The 26607-nt window shown below is 34.8% G+C and overlaps 1 protein-coding gene across 3 annotated transcripts; it reads left to right on the top strand.

The window, feature by feature from the left end:
* TMPO (thymopoietin) lies at positions 1–26607 on the top strand. 3 transcript variants are annotated; one of them, XM_054574669.1, is made up of 9 exons: positions 1–580; positions 7352–7478; positions 10224–10382; positions 15572–15669; positions 21878–21997; positions 22097–22192; positions 22616–22726; positions 23741–23829; positions 24569–26607. In XM_054574669.1, exons 1-9 carry the CDS (start codon positions 302–304, stop codon positions 24849–24851), a joined length of 1362 nt encoding a protein of 453 aa, XP_054430644.1. In that variant the 5' UTR covers positions 1–301; the 3' UTR covers positions 24852–26607. The 3 variants fall into 3 exon arrangements, with proteins under 3 accessions (XP_054430644.1, XP_054430645.1, XP_054430643.1); XM_054574670.1 differs by lacking the exons at positions 21878–21997; positions 22097–22192; XM_054574668.1 differs by lacking the exons at positions 15572–15669; positions 21878–21997; positions 22097–22192; ... (1 more) ...; positions 23741–23829; positions 24569–26607 and adding an exon at positions 11336–13932.

The raw sequence follows: 26607 nt of genomic DNA, 5'->3' as shown, positions 1-26607 counted from the left end.
TGGGCGAAGCGAGCTGCTCTCCTTGGCTGTCGTGTGTGGGCTGGGGTTGGTACGATCTCCTATTTGGGCTGCACTTGGTCTGCAGTTCTGCTCCCGGGCTTTTGTGTCCGGCTTTTGCTTTGCTTTCTGTGTGCGGGTTTTTTTTTTTCTTTTTTTTGTTTGTTTGCTCCGCGCGCTACTCCCGGTTGGGAGCCTTGAAGCTCGGAGGCGGCAACGCGTCGCCCCCCCCTCCAGGCAAGGAGCGAGCGCGCCGGCGTGAGCGCGGGTGTGACGGCTGCGGGGAAGGGGATTCGCCGCCGAGATGCCGGAGTTTCTGGAAGACCCTTCTGTCCTGACGAAGGAGAAGTTGAAGAGTGAGTTGGTGGCCAACAATGTGACGCTCCCGGCGGGGGAGCAGCGCAAAGACGTGTACGTGCAGCTCTACCTGCAGCACCTCACGGCGCGCAACCGGCAGCCGCTCGCCGCCGGCGCCAACAGCAAGGGGCCGCCGGACTTCTCCAGTGACGAGGAGCGCGAGCCCACCCCAGTCCTCGGCTCCGGGGCCTCCGCCGCGGGCCGCAGCCGAGCGTCCGTCGGCAGGGTAAGAACGCCCGGCCACAAAGGGGGCCGTTTGGCGGTTGTCGTTCTCCGTGCGCTTGCGGTCCTCCCTCCTCGGCGCCCCTTCGGGCCTCCTCAGCGGCGGGGCTGGACTCGGGCCCTTCGCCGCGGGCTTGCAGGCCGGGGAAGGGGAGGGCGCTGGAGAGGAGAGTCCCGACGTTGGGGCCGCAGGGCTGGCGTCTTGGCCGAATGTGTCTGGGAGGCGTGAAGTTAGCGTGTAGTCAGGTTGCGCGTGGGCGACGGGCGCGCGCGCGGGTGGCTCGGTGTTGCTGGACCGCCGGCCTCCAGGACGGGGTATTAGGACAGGTACTTCCGTGCCCTTTTCGAAAGCGCTTAGAAGGAGTCAGCCCGAAACTACTCTAGGTTACGTTCAAGCGTTTTCCCGCTTTCTTAACTGCAATGACGAGTAAGTGGGTCTCGCAGCGCTCCCTGGAGGGCAATCTGTGCATACTAATTTCTAATCAGAATTTGAAATAAATTCCCGCCTTTTTATGTCCCCCCCCCCCCCCCCCCAATCTGGAGGGCTTTTTGAACCGTTTATGTTTTTCTTTTTCGTGTTACTCTTTTCCAGCAACAGGCCATCTTTTGGCAGGGGAGCGTTAATTAAAATGAGTATTTGAAGATACATCATTAAGCTGTTATCATAGACGCTTAAGCATTTGAAAATTTTGGTTATTAAGGGCTTGGGTTTGGGGTGTTTTTTTTTTCTTTTTGGTACATTTTGCATGAGGAAAGCAAAGACTTCGGAATCAGGAGAGATGTTTATTTCGTGACATTCTGATATGTCAGCATCGCAGTTTGGAATGTCTAAATCCTGGGTAAATCTCAGGTTGGCTCCAGCAAATGGATATTTTGTTTAAGAACAGTTGTTTTTTGTTCAGTGGGTTTTTATGCACTGTTTTGCTGATATAAATCTGTGTATTTACCAAGACTTCAAATCCTAACATAATGTAGTTAAAACTAGTGATGGGTGTAAGGGACAGTGCATTGTAAGACTTGGAATATGGAGTTTGGACTTGTTGCTACTAGTTACTACTTTAACTCGAAGTACTTCTTTCAAAGTTAGGTTAATTTTTAAAAATCTATCTGACGTGCTTTCTGGACTACCAAAATATTAGAAATGATGGAAAAATGTAATAGATGTAAATTTAATTGAAAGCCTTAGCCTGGGTTTTAGAGAATTGAAAGTCTTGTATTTTAAGTCAGTGACTGGCAAATAGTAGTACCAGATCAATATTTGTTCAATAAATATAAAGGACCGACCGCACCTTATTGTTTCTGATGTTTTGTTTTTGTGGGTTTGAGGAAAGCCACTTGACTTTTCCATAAAAAACAAAAATTTACTTTTAAAGTAAAGGATATCCCGTATGTTTTTGCCCAGCCACTCTGAAGAAAAAAGTAATGCTGTTTCAGTAAAGATTTGGCTGAAAATGAAATATTTTTCATTTAAAGCAGCACACTTTTTAAAAATAACAGGTCTTCTATAGAACCCTATCTTGGTCTGTGCGATCATATTGTTCTTAAGCCATGAAAGGGTTTGATTGTGTGTTTTGTAATAAGATTACTGTTCTTATTTTGATTATTCATTTTCTACAGAAATAAGCATCTTGATATTGATGTTTTTCCTTTGGTTTTTAAAAGAGAGTATGCCCCAACCTACTCTGTCTTTGGGTTGTAAGAAGATCTGAATGTGAAAAAGTTTAAGTAACAGTTTAATTATTCAGTGTTTTTTAGTTTCTGTCATACGCTCTTAAGTACTGGAGATGGAATTCTGCCTGCCTCGCCCATCACCATAATTTAATTTTTTGAAAGTTTCTTGTATGATAATTGATCATGTTAGTTCTCATCTCAACAAATTTACCATACTTACTTTGTTCAGTACTATGCAAAAAAGTTCCGGGTGAAAGAAAGCAACATTTTAAGAGAACCTATTATGTCCAGTGGCATACTGAATGAGCCCTTTATATATCCTTTAATGTTTTGATACATACAGGGGAAAACTACTTCACAGCCATATAGATTTAGGACCTCTGCTTGAGTATTTAGAACTCGAAAAATGTGTACCCTTGGCTAGGCTTAATAGTGTGAACAACCTGAAGAAGTTAGTAATGGTAGTTGGTCAGTAGCATCATTACCTGTTTTTAAAGCACATTAAGTAAAGGTGAGTTAAAATTTAGCTTAGGAGTCTAATAGATGGTTTATTAGGCATAGGAAAAACACCTTGAATATGCAGGGAACATTCCTTTTATGTATGCAACATTTTATGTTCTGGTTATTGTTAGCCCTGTGTATAGTAACAGTATAGATTCGCATTTCTTAAAGAATATTTCCAATTTAGGAGAAAGCCAAATTATGTTTGAGAGTTGCAGAAAAGACAAATCTTTTAGGTGGCAAATTTTTAACATTTTAAAACAAGTCAAATATTAATGTGGATTTGGCCAGAGGCATAGCATATACCTTCTATTTAAACATGGGTTTATGAAGAATATTTTTAATTAAGGAGAAATTGTTTCATTTCAGTCATCGCCGTGGTCTCTTAGACATGTTTCACATGTCCAAAATTTTGTTTTGGTTTTTAGTTTTCCTCTTTCTAAGCTTTTTATTTTATGCATCTTGGTGATCCAACATTTTTATGTGTTGAAATTATAATCGGGTGTCCAGCATGCAGGCTGTATGGGGTCCAGGATAGCTATAAATGTGGCCCAACACAAAATCATAAAGTTATTTAAACCCCCCCCCTTTTTTTTTTTTTTGCTCATCAGTTTTCATTAGTGTTTATGTATTTAATGTGTGGCCCAGAGATGCCAGAAGGTTGGATACCCATCATCAACGCAAAAATAAGCATTTACAGAGTTGGTGATCTGCCTTTTCCTTCCAAGATGCAAAGCAATGTAGATATTTCAAATTATTTTTCAGTGTTGGGGAGGTAAGTTTGTGAAAGTGGTATATACATAAAGTTTGTTCAATTATTACTATACAGCATAATATGCAGATTGCCTGAGTTACCCATGCAACTTTGAACTTTAGTTTCTTTTGTAAAATGGGGATATTAGTATTTGACTCATAGGATTTTTAAGGGTTCATTGATTTAATACCTGTAAGGTACTTAGAATACAACCTGGTACATAATAAATACTCATTAAAATCTATTTCATAACAATAATTACTGTTATTTTTTGCATCATTGCTACTCTTGATAGAGATTTAAAAACAAGTAACTCATAGATGGTGTAAAATTGTTGAATTTTAAAGTTGAAAAAGATATAAGAGATCACCTGGTAGTTGGGAAGAAACTAGAGAATAGTGTCTGGCACATAGTAAGTACTGGCTATTTTTGACTGAATAAAACTAAGAGATTATATGATTCACTTACAGGAACAGAGCTTTTTAGAGGCAGAAATCCATACAACTAATGGTTCCTTATTGAAACTGCTCATTTGATAATTATGTATACCATGCTGTCTTCCAATTTTTATTCCTATTAAATTTGATATTTCATAAAATGGTATTACTTTTCTGGAATTTTTCTCCCTACAAATTAAAAATAAAGCAGCCTTTATGAAGTCCTTTCTGTTTAACTTATTCCAATTTATTGACCTCTTAATATTTCTTTGTACAGCTGTAGTTTTCCATTGTTTTAAAAAATATATAAGGGAATTGGTTTCCTGTTTCAATTTGATAAGGCTTTGTTATTTCTTAATAAGAAATGGATTTTTAAAATGTAAGTGACTTTTTCCTCCCTGGATGGTACTTTCATTCATTCATTTAACAAAATGTCTTATCAAATGCCTATTCCAGTGTCAGACACTATTTTAGATGCTTGGGATACAAATGTGAATATGATAAGGCTCCTGCTTTTCTGCCACCTTATTAAATGCTGCATCCAAAATTACCTGAGGTACTCATTAAAATACAGATTCTCAGGCCCAAGACTGGAACTCAGACTGGATGAAATAATACTTTTTAGGATGTAACTTTTCCAAAACTTCTGAGGTTTTAATAACAAACCAGACTTAGGGACTTGCTCAGGTAGTTCACCATCTGGAAAAAAAAATGAAACATTTATACAAATAACTAACAAAAAGTAGGTTGAATGTGATGAGTGCCAAAGAAAGATTTCTTGGAAACCTCAGGCTGTTAAAAGAAGTTGGAATTCCTGAGGGGAGAGAGAGAGAGATAGAGTTTTAACATTCTTATGGTGGGAGGGATTATGTATAAGTAATCTGTACCTGAATGGTTTCCTTTAATTTAAGGTATTTATATTCTACAATGGAGTTTTTCTTTCCAGCCTATCCACACATTTTGTAAAATACAGGTAGATTGTTAACATGACTTTAGGTCTCATTAAAAAAAAGTCTTTTCTCTCAATAATTCAAGTCTTTAATATAGAACTCTTTAGATTCTAGGCAGCTATTTTGATACCAAGGTATGCTTTGCTTCAAGATTTGAGCCTGATGATCTTAGAAAAGTGCAGTATTGCAGGGGTGGACAAATGTAAATTTACAGTTGTATTATTACTTATTCTTGTATGTATTATTAATTTGAATTACAGTTGTAAACCTATTTTTGCCCACCCCATTATATATGTCTCATAATCTTATGAAGGATTCAAATTTTTATTTGGTTAAAAATCAAAAATTCTAATCCATGGCCAAATAATGTGATTTCCCCCCAGCATCATTGGGAAGTAAGCATTTCATACAACTTTATGATTTTTGTCCTTTTGCATAAAATATTTCTTGCATTAATCATTCTGCATTAAATATTTGGGCCTAAATTGACTTTGATATTTGTGGCGATTATTTAAACAGCCATTTTTGTTCAGTGCTGTAATGCTTTTTAGGATTACTGAGGCATTTGTAATGTTATCTGCCACAACCCTGAAAGGTACCCATACTTTTGCTCCCTTCTCTTGTTTACCTTGGAAGTTCATGTAGTTTTTTTCAGTAGATAACTGTGATTGCTTAAATTGTTTTAAAAACTTCCTTTATGATTTCTCTCAAAGCTGGTTCCATGTTCTTTCAACTACAGTAGTGTCCCCCATCTCTGTGGTTTCAGTTACCCTCGGTCAACAGGTCTGACAATATTAAATGAAAAATTCCAGAAGTAAACAGCTCATACATAAGTTTCAAATTGCGTGCAGTTTTGAGTAGTGTGACGAAATCTCATACCGTCCAGCTCCATCCCATCCACGCTATGAATCACCCCTTTTTTAGTTATTGTTAATCCCTTACTGTGTCTAATTTATAAATTAAACTATGTGTGTGTGGGAAAAACATGGTCTACATTGGGTTCAGTACTAGCTGCAGTTGCAGTCATTCACTGGGGGTGGTGGAACACATCCCCCTTGGATAAGGGCAGACTACCATATTCTAATGAAATGGTCATATATTGGTTTACCAAAAAACTTTGTTATGTTTTTCCATAAAATAAAAGACACATTTTTCATTTTTACCAATCACTTTATTGATTTGGATATTTGAATATGTTGGCTATATCCCACTATTGGCTTCTAGTAGGTAGAGGCCAGGTGCTGCTAAACATCTTCCAATGCATAAGACAGTCCCACAGCAAAGAATTATTTGGTGAAAATGTCAGTAGTACCAAGAAACTTTGCAAATCACTTTTGACACGTTTGGTCAGTCACAGCACCTTTTCCATGCACTGCACGAAGCTTTTATTTATTTTTTTTGCTTTTCAGTTGCATTTTTACCTTTCTCGAAATAGTAAAGCATAATAATGCCAAAAGTGTTGCAGATCTTTTTTTCACCTTCAGTATTAAAATGGCTGCACAGAAATTTACCAATGTTGATACTCTTTTTAAAAAAATGCACACTGAGCCCTGGCTGGTGTGGCTCAGTGGATTGAGTGCTGGCCTGTAAACCAAAAGCTTGTCAGTTCAATTCCCAGTCAGGGCACCCGCCTGCGTTGCAGGCCAGGTCCCCAGTTGGGGGCATGTGAGAGACAACCAGTTGATGTATCTCTTACACACTGATGTTTCTCTCCCTCTGCTTCTCCCTCCTTCCCGCTCTCTCTAAAAATAAATAAAACCTTTTTTAAAAAGTATACACTGATATGACAGTTGTTACAATACAATGTAACAAAATTGTTTCAGATGAAGTTAAAGACAACTAGACACTGCTAGAGCCATTGTGCAGAAAAAACTAAAACTTTTTGGCCAACCCAACAGAACTAAGAGTGGCAAACAGGACTGTGTCAGAGGTAATATGTCTGACTTCCTTCATGGGTCAAAAACTGGCTACCAAAATCCACTGTTATCATGAGAAGAATATTCATCTGGGCTTTGTAAATTCTGATATGCTTGTTTAAGGGAAGTCATTTTTATATACCTTTGTGGTAAAATCTTAAACTCCTAGATTAAACTTTCAAATACTATTAAAGGAGGCCAGTAATGAATTGTACTTACAGTTACCTGGATGAAAATATTTAAAAGTCTATTTGCTCATTTGAAATTTTTATCCATCAGCTCCTCTTTAGACAGGTTAGCCAAAACTATTTTAGCAATAAGGTCTTTAAAATCTGAGTTACTTGGTTAGCTATTAAGTTTGTATCATGATAACCAAACTTAGCAAATATCCCCAAACAATGAGTTACTTCTAATTTAATCAAATTGCCAAGGCTTAATATGACTGTAAGTCAACTTGAAGGTGAATGTTCATGTTTATTGTATATGGTGTTATTTATATAGTAAATGAACATTTTAAAATTCATGTGGAAATTACTTTGTTTGCAGAAAGCCACAAAGAAAACTGATAAACCCAGACTGGAAGATAAAGATGATTTAGATGTAACAGAGCTCACTAATGAAGATCTTCAGGATCAGCTTGTGAAATACGGGGTGAATCCTGGCCCTATTGTGGGTAAGGTGACAAAATTTCAAATATCTTTTCTGTGTAGCAGTGCTCCAAATTGTTTTTCCCTCCTGTTTGTCTAGCAGTTGTTTGGGTTCTAAGGGTCAATCTGTCATTAATCATTTATATGACCAGGACCTTAGTTTCTTTAACTATAAGTGAGGGAAATAAAATGAAGGAATTGAACTAGATAATCTCCAAGATTTCCTCTGTTGTCGAGATTGCTTCATACTGTGCTCATGTTATACTACCTGATGAGACACATGGATCTTATATGTCAGTTGAGGAAAATCTGAGGTAACATGGCTGGCCAGATTTATTCAAATCAGTAATTTAGTAGTAGACTGGTTAATATAACCCAAGTTTCTCAATCCCCAGCATTTTCAGTTATTAAAAAATACCTTTTTATATGTGTGCATGGGAGAATCATAAATAATGCTTGGATCATAAAACGAACTTCCTAAGCACCTTTTTTATTAAAAGCCTTATTTTGGTTGGAATTCAAGAGTGATATACCCTGAAGAATAAACTAAAAAGAGAAAACTTGGAACTAAATATACTGGATTTTCATCCTTTGCTTTTCCTTTTGGTGATTTTGCAAGGTTGTTTATGCCTTAATTTTGTAGAGTTTTGGCAATAAACGTCAGGATGAGGAAGGTCTACGTATTTTGATCTTCTGAGTTACGTAAAAGTTTGAACACTGGAGAATTGCAGGCTTGTTTTCTCCTAAGTGTAGTTGCAAACAAAGATTTAGAATGTTGTCTTTTGTTTTATTTAATAACTGCTTCTAAATAGATAGTGTTTGCCTATTAATATAATTACTAGCAGACATTTAATACTTTTTCTAATTTAAATATTTAAAATTCCAAAAGAGATGTTGAAAAATGTGTATTACCACCAACATACATTAAATTACATGTTTGTATACTGGCTGTTCATTTCCCCCCAGCTTTATTGAGGTGTAATTGATAAAACTGCATATATTTAATATGTACAACTTGATGTTTTGCTATACATAATCATTGTGAAATAACCATAATCAAACTAACATATCCATCACTTCACATAGTTTTCTTTTGTGTGTGTGGTGAGAGCACTTAAGGTCTACCTTCTTAACAAATTTCAAGTATACAAGGTCAGTCCAGAAAATATCCAGCCATGTAATGTGAAAAATAGAAACATTTATTGAAGATACAAGAAACGTACATAGACAATGATGCCTCAGTTCCCTTCAAAGTAGGCACCTTCGGACCTCACACAGTTCTCCCAACTCCCTCAGCCACCCCGTCATATTCCTGAATCTCATTTATGCTCTGAAATCTCTTCCCTTTCAAAGGTGATTTTAGTTCTGGGAAAAGGCAGAAGTCTCAGGGCACCAAATCCGGGCTGTAGGGGGTTGAGTCACCTGGATGAGTTGATGTTTTGCCAAAAAACTCTGCACAAGACATGATGCATGAATGGGCACATTGTTAATGATAAAGCTGCCAGCCACCAGTTGCTCATAGCTGTGGCCTTCTAAATCATGGAGGTAGTTTCTGCAGAGGAATGTTCATGCTTAATGCAGTAGTTGATGCAGATTCTTTGCTCTCTACTCACCTAGTCATTTTGAATGTGATGGGCATACAGCACACATGCCCTCTCAATGTGTCTACCACCCCCACTAACTAATATAGTGAAATTGTGATTACTCACTCATGTGCATTCCAGTCCAGTCTCCTTGGCTGCCAGGTCACCTCCATGTCATAGAAACGTTCTCATTCATATTAATAGTGGCTGGACTTTTTCTGGACAGACATCATGTAGTACAGTATCATTAACTATGAATCATGTTATACATTATATTTCCAGAACTTACTCGTCTTGCATAACTGAAATTTTGTACCCCAGACCAGCATCTCTCCATTTCTCCATCCGTACCTGCTCATCTTAAGACTACTTATATAACATTTTGTGATGTGTTGTTTTTAAATACATATATTTATTATTTTATTCATCTTACGGAAATCAGGAGAAGACATACAGCTATTACCAAAAAAAGCTTTTTTAAAAATGTCTTAAATTGTCATTGATGTTGAAATGTGTTAAGAATTTGTTTATATTCAATTTTACTTTGCCTTCTAATTGTTACATAATTTGTTTTTTACACATTTTTCATAAAAGGTCATTTTAGCTGCAAAGTAGTTATGTTTAAATATAATTTAACACTTTAAAATGTGCACAATATTTATACATTTGATTTCCAAAACTTATTTTCTTGCATAACTGAAAGTTTTCTTCTGATCAACATCATGTCAAATATATTTAAATTATAAAAATGTGATTTATATATTTTTCCCATAAGTGGATGGCTATTTATTGGTGTATTAATCTCTTAGAGTTGTGAGGTTTTAATCATAGCAATTGTGAGGAGTGCAGTCTCTAAATAAAAATAGTTTTTTGTTTTACAAAGGCAAGTACTTTTATATATTACTGGAGAAAATAAGCAAAGTCCAGAACTTTTCAGGCAGAAATACTCAGTTGTACATGGCTCTTCAGAATGTTAATCTACTATGTATTCCATCCCATAAAAGAAACGTATGTGTTAAAATACCATAAAGACTTTTTTTTTTAAGTATTCATTATATAGTAGTTTTAAGCACTTAAATTTAAAAAGGAAACAGTGAAAGTAACATTTTAACATTGCAAAAGGTAATGTCTGAGCTGGATCTTAAATAAGACAATAAAAGTACTAATGTAAGTTCTGCCTTAATACAGGAACAACCAGGAAGCTATATGAGAAAAAGCTGTTGAAACTGAGGGAACAAGGAGCAGAATCAAGATCTTCTACTCCTTTGCCAACAATTTCTTCTTCGGCAGAAAATACAAGACAGAATGGAAGTAATGACTCTGACAGATACAGTGACAACGAGGAAGGTAAAAATTGAAATGATATTAATCAAATAGATATGATTTTTTTCCAGATCAAAAGCTACAATATCCATGAAGAAGATACAATTTAAAATAATATTACCAAGATATATGTGATTTTTGTTCTTATCATTAATTTTCCAAATAATTTGATTTAAATAGCTTCTGTTGAGAACTCAAACAGAAAAGTGCAAATGTCTAATATTCTGTTGCATAAAATTATCAAAGTGCCTGTGTCTTTTTTGCTTTAAATCTCATTTTTCTAAGAAAATAAAATAATTACAAATAAAGACAAAGTTCGTCCACTTACCCCTTTACAAGTATCATTTCCATAGAAGCCCATTTTTAAGAACTTTTTATATGCTCCTATTTAATACATGGTATTATTTTGTACTTTAAAAGATCAATATAAATGATATACTAAATCCTGTCACTTTACTCTGATGTTATCAAAATCTCATTGATTTATTACATGTTTTATTCCTTGTAATTAATACGTAACGGTAGTATTTACTTGTGGCATGTTTTCTCTGTTCTCTATTGATAGGCATTTAAATTTATAGTTCTTGCTATATAATCTTATTTCAAGGCAACTGTAGAGCAAATATTTTGACGTATTTTAGACTATTGTAAGAAAATTTAACCATGATATTTAAATATTTAAAAATAATACAAAAAATAAATCACCTTTTAAAATGTATTATAAGAGCAAGTTGATATTTATAAATGTTTTATTCGTTTATATGACATTTATTGATTTAATGATTATTTAATTTGACCTAAGTTGCTTATATTTCCATAAGCATTGCATGGCAGGTCATAGTCTATCGAATTAGTTGTTGAGAATATGAACTATAGAGTCTTTTCCTTCAACAGCACTTTATTAGCAAAGAGGCAAAGAATAAAATCAGCTTAAACACAAGTAATGCTTAAACTTCCTGCCTCTTTTGCCTCTACAGGAAAGAAGAAAGAACACAAGAAAGTGAAGTCCACTAGGGATTTTGTTCCTTTTTCTGAACTTCCAACTACTCCCTCTGGTGGATTTTTTCAGGGTATTTCTTTTCCTGAAATCTCCCCCGGTCCTCCTTTGGGCAGGACTGGACTACAGGCAGCTAAGAAAGTACATACTTCTAAGGGAGACCCACCTAGGGAACCTCTTATTGCTACAACCATGCCTGGCAGGGAACAGTTGCAGAAGTTAGACTCTGGAGGGAATTTGTTTATGTCCTCCCATTCTAGCCATGATAGAGGTTTAGAGAAAAGTTCTTCGACATCTTCTCAGCATGAACTCGCTGCCATGTTGGTCTCTGCTGCAGCTTCTCCTTCACTGATTAAAGAAACCACCACTACTTGCTATAAAGACATAGTAGAAAATATTAACTGTGGAGAGAAAAGTGGAAATCAACCATTATGTACTGAGAGGTCCCATGGTTCGAGTCAGTCGATTCTCTCCAGTTCAAGGAAAATACTAGAAGAGTCTGAGAGATCACAAGTAATTTCTCCACCACTTGCTCAGGCAATCAGAGATTATGTCAATTCTCTGTTGGTCCAGAGTGGGGTAGGCAGTTTGCCTGGGACTTCTAACTCTACACCCTCGCTGGATGTAGAAAACATAAGGAAGAGAATTGATCAATCTAATTTTCAAGAAACTGAATCCCTGTCTCCTCCACGAAAATTGCCTAGCCTCAGTAAAAAGTCACAGGGAAAGGATTCAGGTTCCTGTGTGGCATTTCAAAATATACTTGGATCTGAACTGATGTCTTCTTCTGCCAAAACCGTTGTCTCTCACTCACTTGCTACCTTAGGCATAGAAATGTCTAAGCAATCACAGCATAAAGTAGATGCCCCAGAGCTGTCTTTTCCTTTCCATGAATCTATTTTAAAAATAATTAAAGAGGAGTGGCAGCAAATTGACAGGCAGCCGCCTTCATTGGCATGCAAGTATCCAATTTCTTCCAAAGAGGCAACCCAGCTATTATCAGTTCCAAAAGTAGATGATGAAATCCTGGGGTTTATTTCTCAAGCCACTCCACCAGCAGGTATTCAGGTGGCTTCAACTGATAAACAGGTGGACTTAGCTCTCTGTAGAGCATATGAAGCTGCAGCATCAGCATTGCAGATTGCAACCCATACTGCCTTTGTAGTTCGGGCTATGCAGGCTGACATTAGTCAGGCTGCACAAATTCTTAACTCAGATCCTAGTGCTATCCCCCAGGCACTTGGAATTCTGAGCAAAACATATGATGCAGCCTCATTTCTTTGTGAAGCTGCATTTGATGAAGTAAAGATGGCTGCCCATACCATGGGATCTTCCACTTTAGGTCGCCGTTATATTTGGCTGAAGGATTGCACAATTAATCCAGCTTCTAAGAATAAGCTGGCTGTTGCTCCCTTTAAAGGTGGAACATTATTTGGAGGAGAAGTATACAAAGTAGTTAAAAAGCGTGGAAATAAACACTAACAACATTAAAAATAAACGCATCCATTTTATCTTTGAAATGCAGAACTTAGATTTTCTAGGAAATTTTAAGTACTACTTTTAAAGCAAAATGATTTTTAAGGTCTTTTAGTTTCTAGGTGGGGCTAATATCAAACTTTCAAGCTTTTAGCCTTTAATTATATTTTAAAAGTAATTACATAAAACTGCCTTTCTAAAAAAGTTGCACAGATAGAAAGCCTGATAAAATTTAAAGCTGTGTAGATCACATTTTTATCTCAAATTGTCCACTCTTTTCTATTCTACCTAAGATTTTACAACTCTTCAAAACTAAGAAAATTCTTTTAACTAGAATATAAGTAGTCTTCACTAGTCTTAATATCTTTTTACTTTCTACAACTTGTCAACAGTTTATTTTCTCACTTTTGTTTGTTTTTTACTTATGTATACAGTATCATTCATAATATTCTAGATCATTGCTACTCAATGTCCCAGTCTACAAATTGTTACTGATCCACAGACAAGATAAGCATTCACAAGAATTTGAACCTAAAGACACTTTTTAGATAAATGACAGGGTTTTTGTTTTGTTTTGTGTTTTTTGGGTAAAAATTTATTGATAGACAAAACAGTGCTGAGCTACATTTTGTTGTTAAGTGCCTCTTCGTGGGTTGGTAGCAGGCAGTTCGTGGACCACACTTTGAGAAATACTGCTCTAGACTATACTACTCTAGGATAGTGCATTCTTACCATCATTGTAGTTTATTAGATGAACTAGGCACTGGAAAGATGGGGCTTTAATGTAATACTTTCAAGGTATGTTGTTGTTTGTAGGTTTAATCTAAATTCTAAAAGCAAATTTAAGATTTAAGTTAGTTGGAGGTTTTTCTAAAGCCATAAGAAATACTATATCTTAGTGTCTTTGTGTCTATATAAAACAGTATATTATCTTGTGTTTTCATTTTTATGATTGTAAGATGAGAGAGTCTAATTGTAGAGGCATTTGATAATTGAATTTCTTTGTATTTTTCTGGAAATAGCAATAAGTATAAGCAAAAATGGGCCCTTCATTACTTCTAGCCATATTCTTAGTCTATACATGTCCATCTTTGCAGCTTTCTGGGAGTAATTTTATTTGTTATTTGTCTTCGGTAATGTACATGTATACATGTACCTACTAAGTGCTATGTGACTTTAAAAATGTATTACTGTAGAATGCTTCTGCAAATTCAATAAAGTTGTTAATTTTGAACAGTTTTGTGTGGTCTCCAGCAACATGTTTTATGTGTGTTTTATTCTGGGAGTTAAAATAAGGTAGATGCTTGTGGATGAACATTCCTTCATCATTTCATCATTGAAACTCACTTGACATTACAATGGTGTAGTTGAAAAAATTCTAAATATTGTTGTTTTATTGTATTTGAGAACTGTGTTTTTTATCAGCTATTGGAATTTAAAATTTGTAAGAGTAATTAAGCTGTAACCGATACCTTATTTGTTTTAATCAGTTTCTACTCAACTACTATTGGGTTCTTTGGATGCTTTCTAATTCTTAGATTCTGAATTAACAAAGCTTAAGATTTTATAATGCTAAGGATTGTCCCAAATACAGATATATTGATCTATTATTCACAGGCGTTTTGGGAGGTGGGGGTAGAGTTGCTACCTTAATCTGAAAAAAAGATCAAACTATCATACTAAAAATAAAAATTCACTATTTTGTGAAACTTGCAAGTAGATGTTGGACTGACTAGTGCTAGGTAACTAGCAAGGCACATGGCTATCTTGACTACTTTTTAGTAGAACTGCATTGAGTTCACACAAAATTAAGCTTTTAATGATTGACTCCATTTCTGTCTCTGGTGAGAAAATAATCTGAAGTTTTTGGTAACAAGTTTTAGAAGTAACAACTGACATTTTGTAATGATAAATGGCCACAAAATGTGGAAGTTAGCTAAAATTTATGTCAGTCTTTTCATAAATTCAGCTTTTCAAATGGTGATATAACTAAGACTAGGGGAATGGAATATTGAAACCTATAAAAAGATATACGTTTGACTTGTTACGCCAATGACTTTTATGGTGGTATGCTAAGTAATACATATGCCCTAGCTTCTCTTATGGGGAGGAGGAGAGGTGGCCTGGGATTGGATGTACTTTTCTGCCAACAAGATTCCTCCGTACCTCCTCAACTGTACCTAGGTTTCTTATAATCACATCAAAAAGAAGGGAGGAGAGACTTAAGCTGCATATACATATTGACATTAAACTTATTAGAAGCTTGGTACCATACATGTTAAAATTCCTATAAAATTTATAGCTTTTTTCTTTTCATATTCCAAATTCAATTTAATAACAAACCTTTGCACTATATGGACTAAAGAACAGTAACAATTATATATTTTAATGTTTTTTTCCATATCTAAATTATTTTTAGTGAAAAACCTCTGTGGGAGCAGTTTGAATTCATTTTGTTTCAGGCTGTTAGTCCCAGGAAAAGGGAAGGAGAATAGGAAGCCCTGATCGGATTAAGGAGTGGAGGAGATAAACAGATGTAATAAAATAAAAATTGAAAAGAAAAATTTTTTTTTAGTCAGAAATTGCAGTTAAAAAGTTTTGGCCTGTTAAGATAATACCAATAGACAACTTGTTTTACATATTGATGTTCTTAAAACCAGCATTCCAAACTGGCGTTAAAAGATGGTTGTAGTTTATTGCATATTTCCGAGAGTAATGGTTTCTCCAATGTTATTTCCAGACTCTAAAATAGAGCTCAAGCTTGAGAAGAGAGAACCACTAAAGGGCAGAGCAAAGACTCCAGTAACACTCAAGCAAAGAAGAGTTGAGCACAATCAGGTATCTTTAGTTTTATGATCACTATATTCAGGTATAAGAAATCACCAGGCAGCATTCATTTTCTTGTGTCCTACCTAGCCTTTCACTAATAGTTGACACCCAGATTGCAATGCACTAAATGAAGTGTTCATTCCATTGTTCATTAAATGGCATTAGAAACCTAAATTTTGTGTTTTGTCAGTAGTGTGGCCTGTGCTTACTGCAAAAGGAAGTGTTCAATGTCTCATTTGTGTTTGATTTTGTGCTAAGCATGGTTCAAAGCCAGTCATACTGCTTTTTAAGATAATTTTTTTTTTTTAGTTTTATCTTTAATTTTTATTTTTCAATTACAGTTGACGTTCAGTGTTACTAGTTTCAGGTGTACAGCATAGTGGTTAGACATATAATTTACAAAGTGATACTCTCGTATCCACCTGGCATCATACATAGTTATCACAATATTATTGATTCTAATTCCCTATGCTGTACTTTACACCCCCATGACTGTTTTGTAACTGCCGATTTGTACTTCTTAGTCCCTTCACCTCTCACACAGCCTCTGAAGCCTCCTCTCATCTGGCAACCGTCGGTTTGTTCTCTGCATCTATAAGTGTGTTTCTGTTTTGTTTGTTTTGTTTTTTAGATTCTACCTACAAGTGAAATTATATAGTATTTGTTTAAGAAATACTTTAACAGGTAGAAATGCCTAAGCAGTTCTGAAGTAATTTCTTTAAAAGGCAGGAGAATGGTTTTACATTCATGTCTTTGTCTCTAGATTTCTGACTTTGCTTTTATTTTTGCCTGTCTTCGGTGACTTTTCCCTCAACTCTGGAGCTAGTCTGGTCCTAAGACCGCACTATTTTCTTTCCTCTTCTAGATAAAAATTCCCTTTTTTTTTATTGTGGGTGAGGCAAGATGCATTTAACTAGGAAAATCTGGAGAAGGACACAGAAATAGACAAACATGGAGAATTTTGGCCCAGAGTGTTAAGGCAATATGGCATAGTGCTATCAAGAATGTGAGTCTGGTCAGATGAGTTAAAAGGAGGGAGGAAGGGTAGTATTAAAGATGGTTTAACAGGTTGTTGTTTCAGTTGGGGAGGTTAAACTGAAGGACAGTATAGTCGGCAACAGGCAGAATTAAACAGTGACCTTAGGTAATAAATTTAAAACGTTGAAAAGTGGAGGGAAGAGTTTAATGACCCTCCAGTCACAGGGCCTCAACAGTTGTCAACATTTTATCAGGTGTATGTTCTCTTCACCCATACCCTTTAGCTTTTTCAAGTCTTTGGTTTTGTTTTGATTTTTGCTGGAGTACACAAAAGCAAATCTCTGACATATTTCATACATTAAAATTTTGGTATATACACACTCAATGCTATCTCACACGTAATAAAATTATTCTTCATAATTTCCTCAAGTTTCAGAAATGTCTCATGATTGAATTGTTCAAATCAGGATCCAAACAAACTCTACATAGTTTTGTTTTGTTTTGTTTTTGTTTATCTCTTAAATCTGTAGCTGTATCCACTATAACTGCTGCCCCTCCCTCCATTTATTTGTTGAAGAAACCGGGTTGGTTTGCTACAGAATTTTCCACATTCTGGATTTGGCAGATAGCTTCAAGTGTAATTTAAGTTGCTCTTCTATACCCTGTATTTCCCGTAGTCTGGGAGTTAAGGCTTATAGTAAAGCAATGTGATAGAACTTTATGTGATGATGGAAATGTTTTGTATCTGCTGTCCATTATGGTAGCCTCGAGCCACATGTGTGTATTGAATACTTGGAATGTAACTAGTGTGGCTGAAAAAAATTTTTATTTTATAACTTAAACCTGAATTGCCCCATCGGGCTAGTAACTACCATATTGGACAGCACAGATTATAGGGTTGATTAGACTCAAGTTCAGTTTCTTTGACAAGAAATGGTGTTGTGGCCTTTATATTGCATCATTTCAGGAGTTACATGATATCCTTTTCGTTATCCTTAAATTAGTAATGGGTTCAAATGTCAAAAGCCTGATCTATCCATTATAAAGTTCCATATTCTTTCATTTAATGGTCATGACAGCCATTTATGATTATAGTCAGATCCATTATTTCATTTGAGGTTGTAAGATGATTTTTCTCATTCTCTCCTTTACATCTATAAATGGAATTCTTTATTTTAAAGATTTTAGTTATTTAATTTTAGAGAGAGGGAAGGGAGGGAGAAAGGGAGAGAAACATCAATCAGTTGCCTCTCGTATTTGCCCAACTGGGGACCTGGCCACAGCCAAGGCATGTGTCTGACTGAGTTGAACTGGCGACCTTCAGGATTTCAGGCCTGTGCTCAATCCACTGAGCCATACCAGCAAGGGCTATAAGTGGGATTTTTAATGAAAACTTTACTCTGTGAACTGCTTCATACCTTAAAATAAAATTTATATAGGAGAATCAGAAAAATGTTTGGTTCTTGCCTTTTATTTTTCCACTTTTAAAATCAAAGTGCCCTAGTCACTTTGAAAGGTGATCAGTAAAAGTTTTTTAATCATAAGTTTTTTATGTATTTTATGACAGTGGCAGTCATTTTTTTCATTTTTAGATTGTGCCATCTTTAGCCATTAGGAATTACTGAGTTAGTTCCTTTTTCCCTTTATTGACCTTGTTTGTCTTCAATAGTTTCTTGGTTTTTGGCACATTAAGATGACCCATGCTCATATATTTCCTGACTTTTATCAGCCATTTTTCTAAAGAACCCTAATCCTTTTGTTTTTAATCCACACTCAAGAATATGTTTATTAATTTTAGAGAGGAAGAGGGAGAGAGAGAAACATTGATGTGAGGGAGAAGCATCCATCGGTACAGTACCCCAACTGGGAATCAAACCCATAACCTTTTGGTATGCAGGATGACAGTCCAACCCACTGAGCACCCGGCCAGGGAGAACCCTAATCCTTTTAATATAAAATGTTACTTGGAGGCTGCCTTCAATCTGGATGCTGCAGTGTTCGTTCCTACTGAATTGTCATTGCTTCTAGGCTTTTGCAGTGGGTACAGCTAGCAGTACTTATTTTTAAAAAGAAAATAAATCATGAATTCATCAAATTAATTAATACAGGCCTATCTGGTATTACATTTAATGGATGTACTGTAATGTATTTAGCCACTCTTCTTTTAATCACTATTTGAATTGTTTTCAGGTATATGCTATTTTTAATAATTCAAAGAAGAACCAATGAATATCCCTGTATGTGTGTCATTTAATATTGTAGCCAATTTATCTTTCGGAAGCCTAGAAGTGAAATTGCTGGGTGATTCTACAAGATGTTACCAAATTCCCCTGCATAACAGTTGAAGCCTTTCGTATTCCTACCAGCAATGTATGAGTATCTATCTCTTATGGAGAAATGCTGCTGCTTTTTTAAAAAGTTAATATGAATAACCGTATTAGTCATGATTTACCTAAATTGTTGTTCTTTAGAGTAAGATGGCTTTTAATTAACCTGATTACTTTCTTTTTGTAACCTAGTTCTTTGTAAATGTTGTGTTTGTAGCTTTTACTTACTGGGATTTATAGTCTCCTTTAATCGCCCAGCTTCCTCTTCATATGTTTCAACTGCCTTATGTCTTCTAAGTCACTTTTTACATGATAGCTTATTGCGTGGCACTGTGAGAAAGTTTTTATTTCTTCCTCATGTTGTCTCCTTGATAAATTCAGTCAGGGCTTTTATAGAATATCTTGCTGAAAAGTAGATGACAGCACAATTCTTATTTTGGCCACAGAGCATATAGTAAGCACATTAACTAATTTTATATAGCAGTAAGTTTCTTTTTAATCAATAATTGCTTAGTCTATTTTCTAAGTAGTTATAAAACTGAATTATAATTTTATTTTTAATTCTATTAAAGTTACTGGTTTATAATAGATTCTGGTAGAGAAAAATTCTTTTTAATTTTCAGAACATTTTTTCTGGTTGCATGAAGGGTTGGCAATTTTCTGTGAAGATGATCAATTCTAAATTAGATAAATGGAACTTGGATTTTGTTATTTTTAACCACAATAGTTGTATGTGTGTGATAAAATTTTTGATGAAACAATTATTTCAGTTTATTCAAAATAAAACATTAACATGGAAAGTCCTGGAATTTGGTAGATAACTAATTTTAAAGGAAAAGACATCTTCCCAACCCCCCTTCCTTCATGGACATAAGTAAAATATCTGGTGTTTATACTGTATCAGTTACATAAATGAAAACCTTATTAGAGATTTCAAGCAATGTAGTTTCAAATTCTTTAAAAAGTTTTAAAATATTGTATATATAGCAAGCATATATAGCAAGTACATAGCAATAATGAGTATATTACATTGATAATACCAGATAAACTATTTTATCTACACTATTTTAAATAGAATCTTTTAGAAATACTTCTAATTATTTTTGTTGGCATTGAGAAGTTGATTATTAAAGAGAAAACAGTGTTCAAAATAGTTTTAAAAAATACTTGGCTTTGAGATGCATCATAAGGTAGTTAATATTATCTTAAACTAACAGTTGTCAACTCTGGTTGCACCTTACTTAGAATCCCCTCAGGAGCTATAAAAATTGACTATGTACAGGCCCTTCTAGATTCTGACTTGATTGGTCTAGCATGGGTTGGGGAATTTTGTTTTTAAATATTTTATTTATTTATTTATTGGGGGGGGGGAGCGAGAGAAACATTGATCCATTTATTCTCTCACACTCCCAACCAGGGACCCAGTTGGCACTTAATCCACTGAGCCACACCAGCCAGGGCTTGGTATTTTTTTGAAAGCTCCCCAGATGGTACCGTGCTACAGGATTGAGATTAAAGCCATTGTTTCCTTCTTTTCAGATAATCAGGAACTATTAGTAAACATTTATTATATGTGTATGTAATTTGTTCACAATTCTGTCTTTTGACTAACATTAAGTTTTCATTCAGCAAAAATTTCCTGGTTGATAGCAAGAAAGGGAAATTAAGATTCAGACTGAGTCAAAGGGAAACTGCAAGTGAGTTCTGTGAGACTTATGTTTGTACCTTTTTGGGTTTGGTACTGATACTTCCAGCCAAATACACATATTGGATGACCAATCTTGTCCCAAGATAAGAGTAAAATATATGCCTTTAAAATTAATAAACACTGACTTGGATATAAAAACATGTGCTATCTAGATAAAATATTAGCTTGAAAGCAAAAGTAACAGTATAAGTGCACTCTACTATACTAGTTACAGATCACTGTATTCTAGTTAAAAGAATTTAAAAGGATCCTCTGGCAGTCGTGGCTTCAAAGTTGAATAGCTTGTTATAGCTTGTTACTTGGGATGCAAAATCTGAGGCCTCATCCTAGGGCTGCTGCATCAGAATCTACATTTTATTAAAAGCTCCAGTTGACCGATGCACACATTGCAGTTTGAGAAGCACTAGTCTAATGGTTTTCAAGCTCTTTTATAAGGATTGCTAATTTATATTTTAAATGAGGGAAAATTACTCAGCTTTTTAGGGAGAAATAAATCGTGGGCTAGAAGATAACAATGGTCTATCACCATTACCTTTCTGTTGTGAGGAGTGGGTAGCACTGAGTGAGGTTTGGCAGTGACACTTCAGGCGTGCGTGTTCGTGAAAGAGGTGACACCAGGTTTTTGTTGCTGTTGTATTTTAATGTCTGTTTCTAAGAAGAGTTTGACACCTAGGAAGTACGGATTATAATTTAGATTGATTCTATTTAAATAATCCTAACCACACAAAAAGAATAATGTTTAATCTATTTCAACAATTATAAAATTGGTATTTTGTTTTAAAAGGAAACTGACTTGTAGCAAATGACTTTTTTACAAATCAAATAAAGTCAGTCATGCTCGGTTTCAGCCTGCTTTTTGTTTCAACACAAAGATGTAAATGCAATATTAGAGCCAAATTACAAATAGTCACAGGAGTCAGTGATAAAGTGATGTGCTTTCCCCCCCCTCATTTTTAATAAAATTTATGAGTTCTTGTAGTTGGACTCTTGTATTTTTACCATAGTTAAGCGTTTCCCGATACCTACATATCAGTTTAATCAATACATGTAGAAATATATTGAGGGCATAGCATTGTTTGCAAATGCCTTCAATATAAATTGAGGCATTTGGAGACTCTTCATGGTTTCTCAGTGTGCTAATATGGCCATTATTAAGGTGTTTGATGTTAGAATATGACTTTTTAATGTGTCAATGCTTGATTAGAGCTATTCTCAAGCTGGAATAACTGAGACTGAATGGACAAGTGGATCTTCAAAAGGCGGACCTCTGCAGGCATTAACTAGGGAATCCACAAGAGGGTCGCGAAGAACACCGAGGAAAAGGGTGATGCAAGGCTTATTGCTTAGAATTGGGTTTTCAGATTGGTAGGGTTTTAGTCATTATTTTATATTTATTGTCTTTATTTTGTTTTCAAACTAACAGGTGGATACTTCAGAACATTTTCGTATAGATGGTGCAATAATTTCAGAGAGTACTCCCATAGCTGAAACTATAATGGCTTCAAGCAACGAAACCTTAGTAAATATGTTTCATAAACTATACAAGTGGTATTCTTTGTAAATTACACTTTAATTAGAACTGGGGAGGTGGTGAATTTTGGCAAATCTCAATCTTATGTTTTTAAACATGTTAATCTTATTTTCCCCTATAATTCTGAATTTTAGTTTTTTTCAATATGACCAATTTATATATATACATTTAATTCATTGTGCAAGAATCCAAAATATTATAAGGATACTTTTTTGCTAAAATACTTAAAGCATGATAAGGCTTCACACGTGAGAACCACTGAATATGTACATTTCTGGATCTTTTTGCCTAAATTTTTATTAAGGGAAATTTCATATATTACAGAAATAAAATTTCTTCTTTTTCTTTTTTTTTTACATGTCTTTGTTATGTTTGGATAATTCTGAGTCTGAATAATTTGAATCTTGGCAGGTTGTCAATAGGGTGACTGGAAATTTCAAGCATGCAGCTCCCATTCTGCCAATCACTGAATTCTCAGACATACCCAGAAGAACAGCAAAGAAACCATTGACAAGAGCTGAAGTAAATGAATAAAATTTAGATCGATGTTATCATTGATCTTTTAAAGAGGAAATATTTTTATTTGTTTTGGAGTAGGGGGGAGGAGTAGAGCTTTATTGGGTGGTATGGGTGCACGGGTGTGTGTATATGCATATTAATTTAAAGACATACTTAATGAGTGACAATGAAAAGTAACCAGTACAGTATGACATGCTAATACTATCCTCTTGCTACTGTGTGCCTCGTAAGTTCCACTTTTCAAGGGAGTGGTCATTTGTGTGCTGCTTATAACATGTTCTCTTTGTTATAAATGTGAGTTGAAAGCATAACTGGGCAGTAGGGGAGGCTATACTATCTTTCACTGAAAGTTCAAATAATAGGTCTTTAAAGTGGCTTTCTTTAATGCTTCATTTGATTAACTCTCCTGTATCATTAAGCTTTAAAGTACTAACTGCATGATGCATTATAGTTTTAATGAATTTTTACTAAAGGTTATTTTGATTGGGGCATAAAGCTAAACACAGGAAGACAATCAGGTTGTTAAAAAGTATGTATTTTATGTTTTTTTAAGTTCAGAAGATCATATAGACTCTGTACTTAAAAACAAACTAAAATTTGTTAAAGATCTATGTTAATTTGATACCTTCTGTATTTGATTATTACAAAATTTTAAATGGAGGAAGAAACAGTATACTCTTAATGAGAAGCATGGGAAATCTAGGGAGGGGGTTTGAGGGGGACTTATCCTGCCATATTAGCTGCACTGAATTCTTAGGGGTTTTGACTTCAATTTATTTTTAATGTGTGGCAATTTTATTCTTCCCCAGTTATTACATTAACTTACCTTCACTTTGAAGAAATTTGCAGAGAGCCTTGGAAATACATGAATACTTAGGTGATAATGAATCTAGAAATGGCAGTTAAAAGCTAGGATAGATTTAAGTACATTTTCTTCTCTGAAAATTATATTTAAAATATATTTTAATTGTTGTACATTTACACTAAATTTTTAACCGGTTGTTTGTTTTTTATTAGGTGGGAGAAAAGACAGAGGAAAGAAGAATAGAAAGGGATATTCTTAAGGAAATGTTTCCCTTTGAAGCATCTACACCAACAGGAATTAGGTATTCAGATACATTGAAACAAATATTAGTGTATTCTACCGGGGCATTTTTATTTATTCACTATTTCTACCACTTTTAGGTATAACAAACACATAAAATTGTATGTATTTGGGGTATACAACGTGATTATATGATACACATAAATGGAAATTTTAATTTTTAATTCTTCACAAAGTCATTTTACCTGTATTCTTAGAATTCAGCTGTTTTGGGGGAGCAGTTTAATTCTGGAAGCTGCCAGTTCATATTCTGGAAAGTTGAATCTGTTTAAAAATTAACTTTATTAAACTGAAGGATTGTAAATAAATCATTTACCTACTATTTAATTTCTATTTTTAAATTTAAATGGAAACCAGGTAAGCAGAATTCATTGTCTTCCCTGAAGATTTGGTTTTTAATTGAAAAGACTATATTTAGATATCTATTGAATTGTTTTCTGACTGAAGAAATCACAACCAAACTACCTTATTTCTTTCCTCTTTCTTCCTAAATATATTGGCTTTGAAAAGCCTTTAAGAAGGCAAGTTTAGCGACTATTTATCAGTGTTATGAATATTTTCTAATAAAAGTATTTAACTTTTTAAATGGGAAATATAAATGTTTTAAAAGCTTGACTCGCCTCACTGTTATCTCAAGGAATATGTTTGGAATTAGGAGGGGTAATGACATTTTATATTATTATCTAAGTCAAGGCTTGATCTAAAATTTATTTTTTTCTTTCTCCTTTCATTCCCAACAGTGCTAGTTGCCGCAGACCAATCAAAGGGGCTGCAGGCCGGCCATTAGAACTCAGTGATTTCAGGATGGAGGAATCTTTTTCATCTAAATATATTCCTAAGTATGTTCCCTTGGCAGATGTCAAGTCAGAAAAGACGAAAAAGGGACGCTCCATTCCCATGTGGATAAAAATTTTGCTATTTGTTGTTGTGGTCATTTTTTTGTTTTTGGTCTACCAAGCTATGGAAACCAACCAGGTAAATCCATTCTCTCCACGTGTTGATGACTCTGGAAATTCCAACTGAATGATATTTCTTTGGCACACTCAACTTGGTCTCCTATTTTTAATAACTGTAAAAAAAAACATTTGTGTACACTTGTTGACTCAAGAGCTAAAATAATGTGATTTCACCTCAATAAATGTAGTGTTCCATTGAAAAGCAAACAAGATACTATATAAATGGACTTCATTTAAATGTTTTGGACCTTGGACTAGTAGGAGATCACTTCGTGCCATACGAATAATCTTTTTTAGCTCTGGAACTTTTTTGTAGGCTTTATTTTTTTAATGTGGACATCTTATTTCATTTTTGAGAAAAATGTATATTGTTTCTGTGTATTTGGGAAACAAGAAGGGCAAAATGCATAATGTGAAGCTACACATTTAAATACTTTGAATTCTTACAGGAAAGTTTTAAGAATTATTCTCTGCTGGATAAAAACTTTAGAGATAAGTGAAACATGAAATTGTAAAAGAAAAAGTAACTTGGGGTTGTACTTTTTGTAAGAGCAAAAAATTTCATGTTTATGGGGAAAAGTACAGCAATAATCTCTTCTGTAACTTTTATTAATTGTAATGCTATTGTAGCCCTACTGTACTCACTTTTTAAAAGATTTCTAGTATCATGAATGTTCTACTTAAGTAAGGCCCATTTAAATACAGTTGAATTTTAGCAGGGATCCTTTAGTGTAACATATGTACATGTTTTAGAGGACTGTTAGCTGGCTGTACATGTTTTTAAAAGCTGTTTAGCTAGCTATAAGGCTATAATTGGAAAACAGTACTTTTTATTTACAGCAAAAAATATTGTCAACCCAATTAGCTACCAAAATATTTTTTAGATAAGTGTCTATCTGTTTAGAAGTTAGAAACTTTACACACTGGTCTTAGCTTCCATTTGGAGTCCTTACTGCATTGTCTTCTGTTACAAAAACAAATTTTGCCAAGTTTTTATGCCTCCAGTTTCCCAACATAATTTGATTAAAAGTGCAGAAGGTATTTGCTTTTAAATTACATAGTTAACTTTTCTTGAATCTACAGTAGTTAATACATGAATTTGTAAACTCTGAATATGAGGCGGGCATTATGAATTTTGTGTATTCTTGAAGTTGATTAACTTTATTCTTTGTGGTTGATTTTTTTTTTCTGGCTAAAACTTACCTCATGTATAACTTGGTTAAGTAATTGAAATTTCAATAGAATCAAGTAAAACAAAAATTTTAAACTTACTCGTTTGAGTTATTTTACAGTCATTTACCAGAAAGCACACAAAAAATGTAAGTTATTTTTAAATATCATCTGAAATAAAAAGATACTTTGAAAATGGGAAAAAGCTGAAGATTTATGTTTAGATCAGCACACAGTTTTGATTTGAATTAACCTTGTTCTGATATTTAGCTTTTAGATATTTTGTAGACATTTTTCACTAGGCAATACCAGAAATGTGTATAGGCCCCAGTACTGCAGAGGGAGTGAGAAACACTCCTAGCTCAGAAAAGCTTGCCTCTCTCTGAGTAAAAGTGTTTCTTTGAGATGAGCCACACAGGGGGCACATTTTACTCAACTTCTCTGCTGTAAGGTAATAGCAATCTACTTTCACTTGCTTTGTTTTTAAACTGTTTCCCATTTTGTTTTTAATCTTTTGTTTATAAATAGAAATTGTGAGAAGCTGCATTTAATGTTTAAAAATGTGGGGTGATAAATCAGACTTAATATGTATGTAAGATCAGTTTTTTAATAGGAAAGGTATGGTCCAAAATAGCAAAAGTAGGACCAGATAA

The sequence above is a fragment of the Pteronotus mesoamericanus genome, unplaced genomic scaffold (genome assembly GCF_021234165.1).
Source record: "Pteronotus mesoamericanus isolate MK-2021 breed Mesoamerican mustached bat unplaced genomic scaffold, CSHL_Meso_final contig_263, whole genome shotgun sequence".
Taxonomy (NCBI): domain Eukaryota; kingdom Metazoa; phylum Chordata; class Mammalia; order Chiroptera; family Mormoopidae; genus Pteronotus; species Pteronotus mesoamericanus.
This window is presented reverse-complemented; position numbering and strand designations above follow the sequence as displayed.

What these genes read in the sequence shown, in the direction of transcription:
- TMPO (XM_054574668.1), top strand. Translation starts at nt 302, where the DNA reads ATGCCGGAGTTTCTGGAAGACCCTTCTGTCCTGACGAAGGAGAAGTTG. An exon ending in GCCGAGCGTCCGTCGGCAGG is followed by an intron (nt 581 to 7,351) that starts GTAAGAACGCCC and finishes CTTTGTTTGCAG; the next exon opens with AAAGCCACAAAGAAAACTGA. An exon ending in ATACAGTGACAACGAGGAAG is followed by an intron (nt 10,383 to 11,335) that starts GTAAAAATTGAA and finishes TTGCCTCTACAG; the next exon opens with GAAAGAAGAAAGAACACAAG.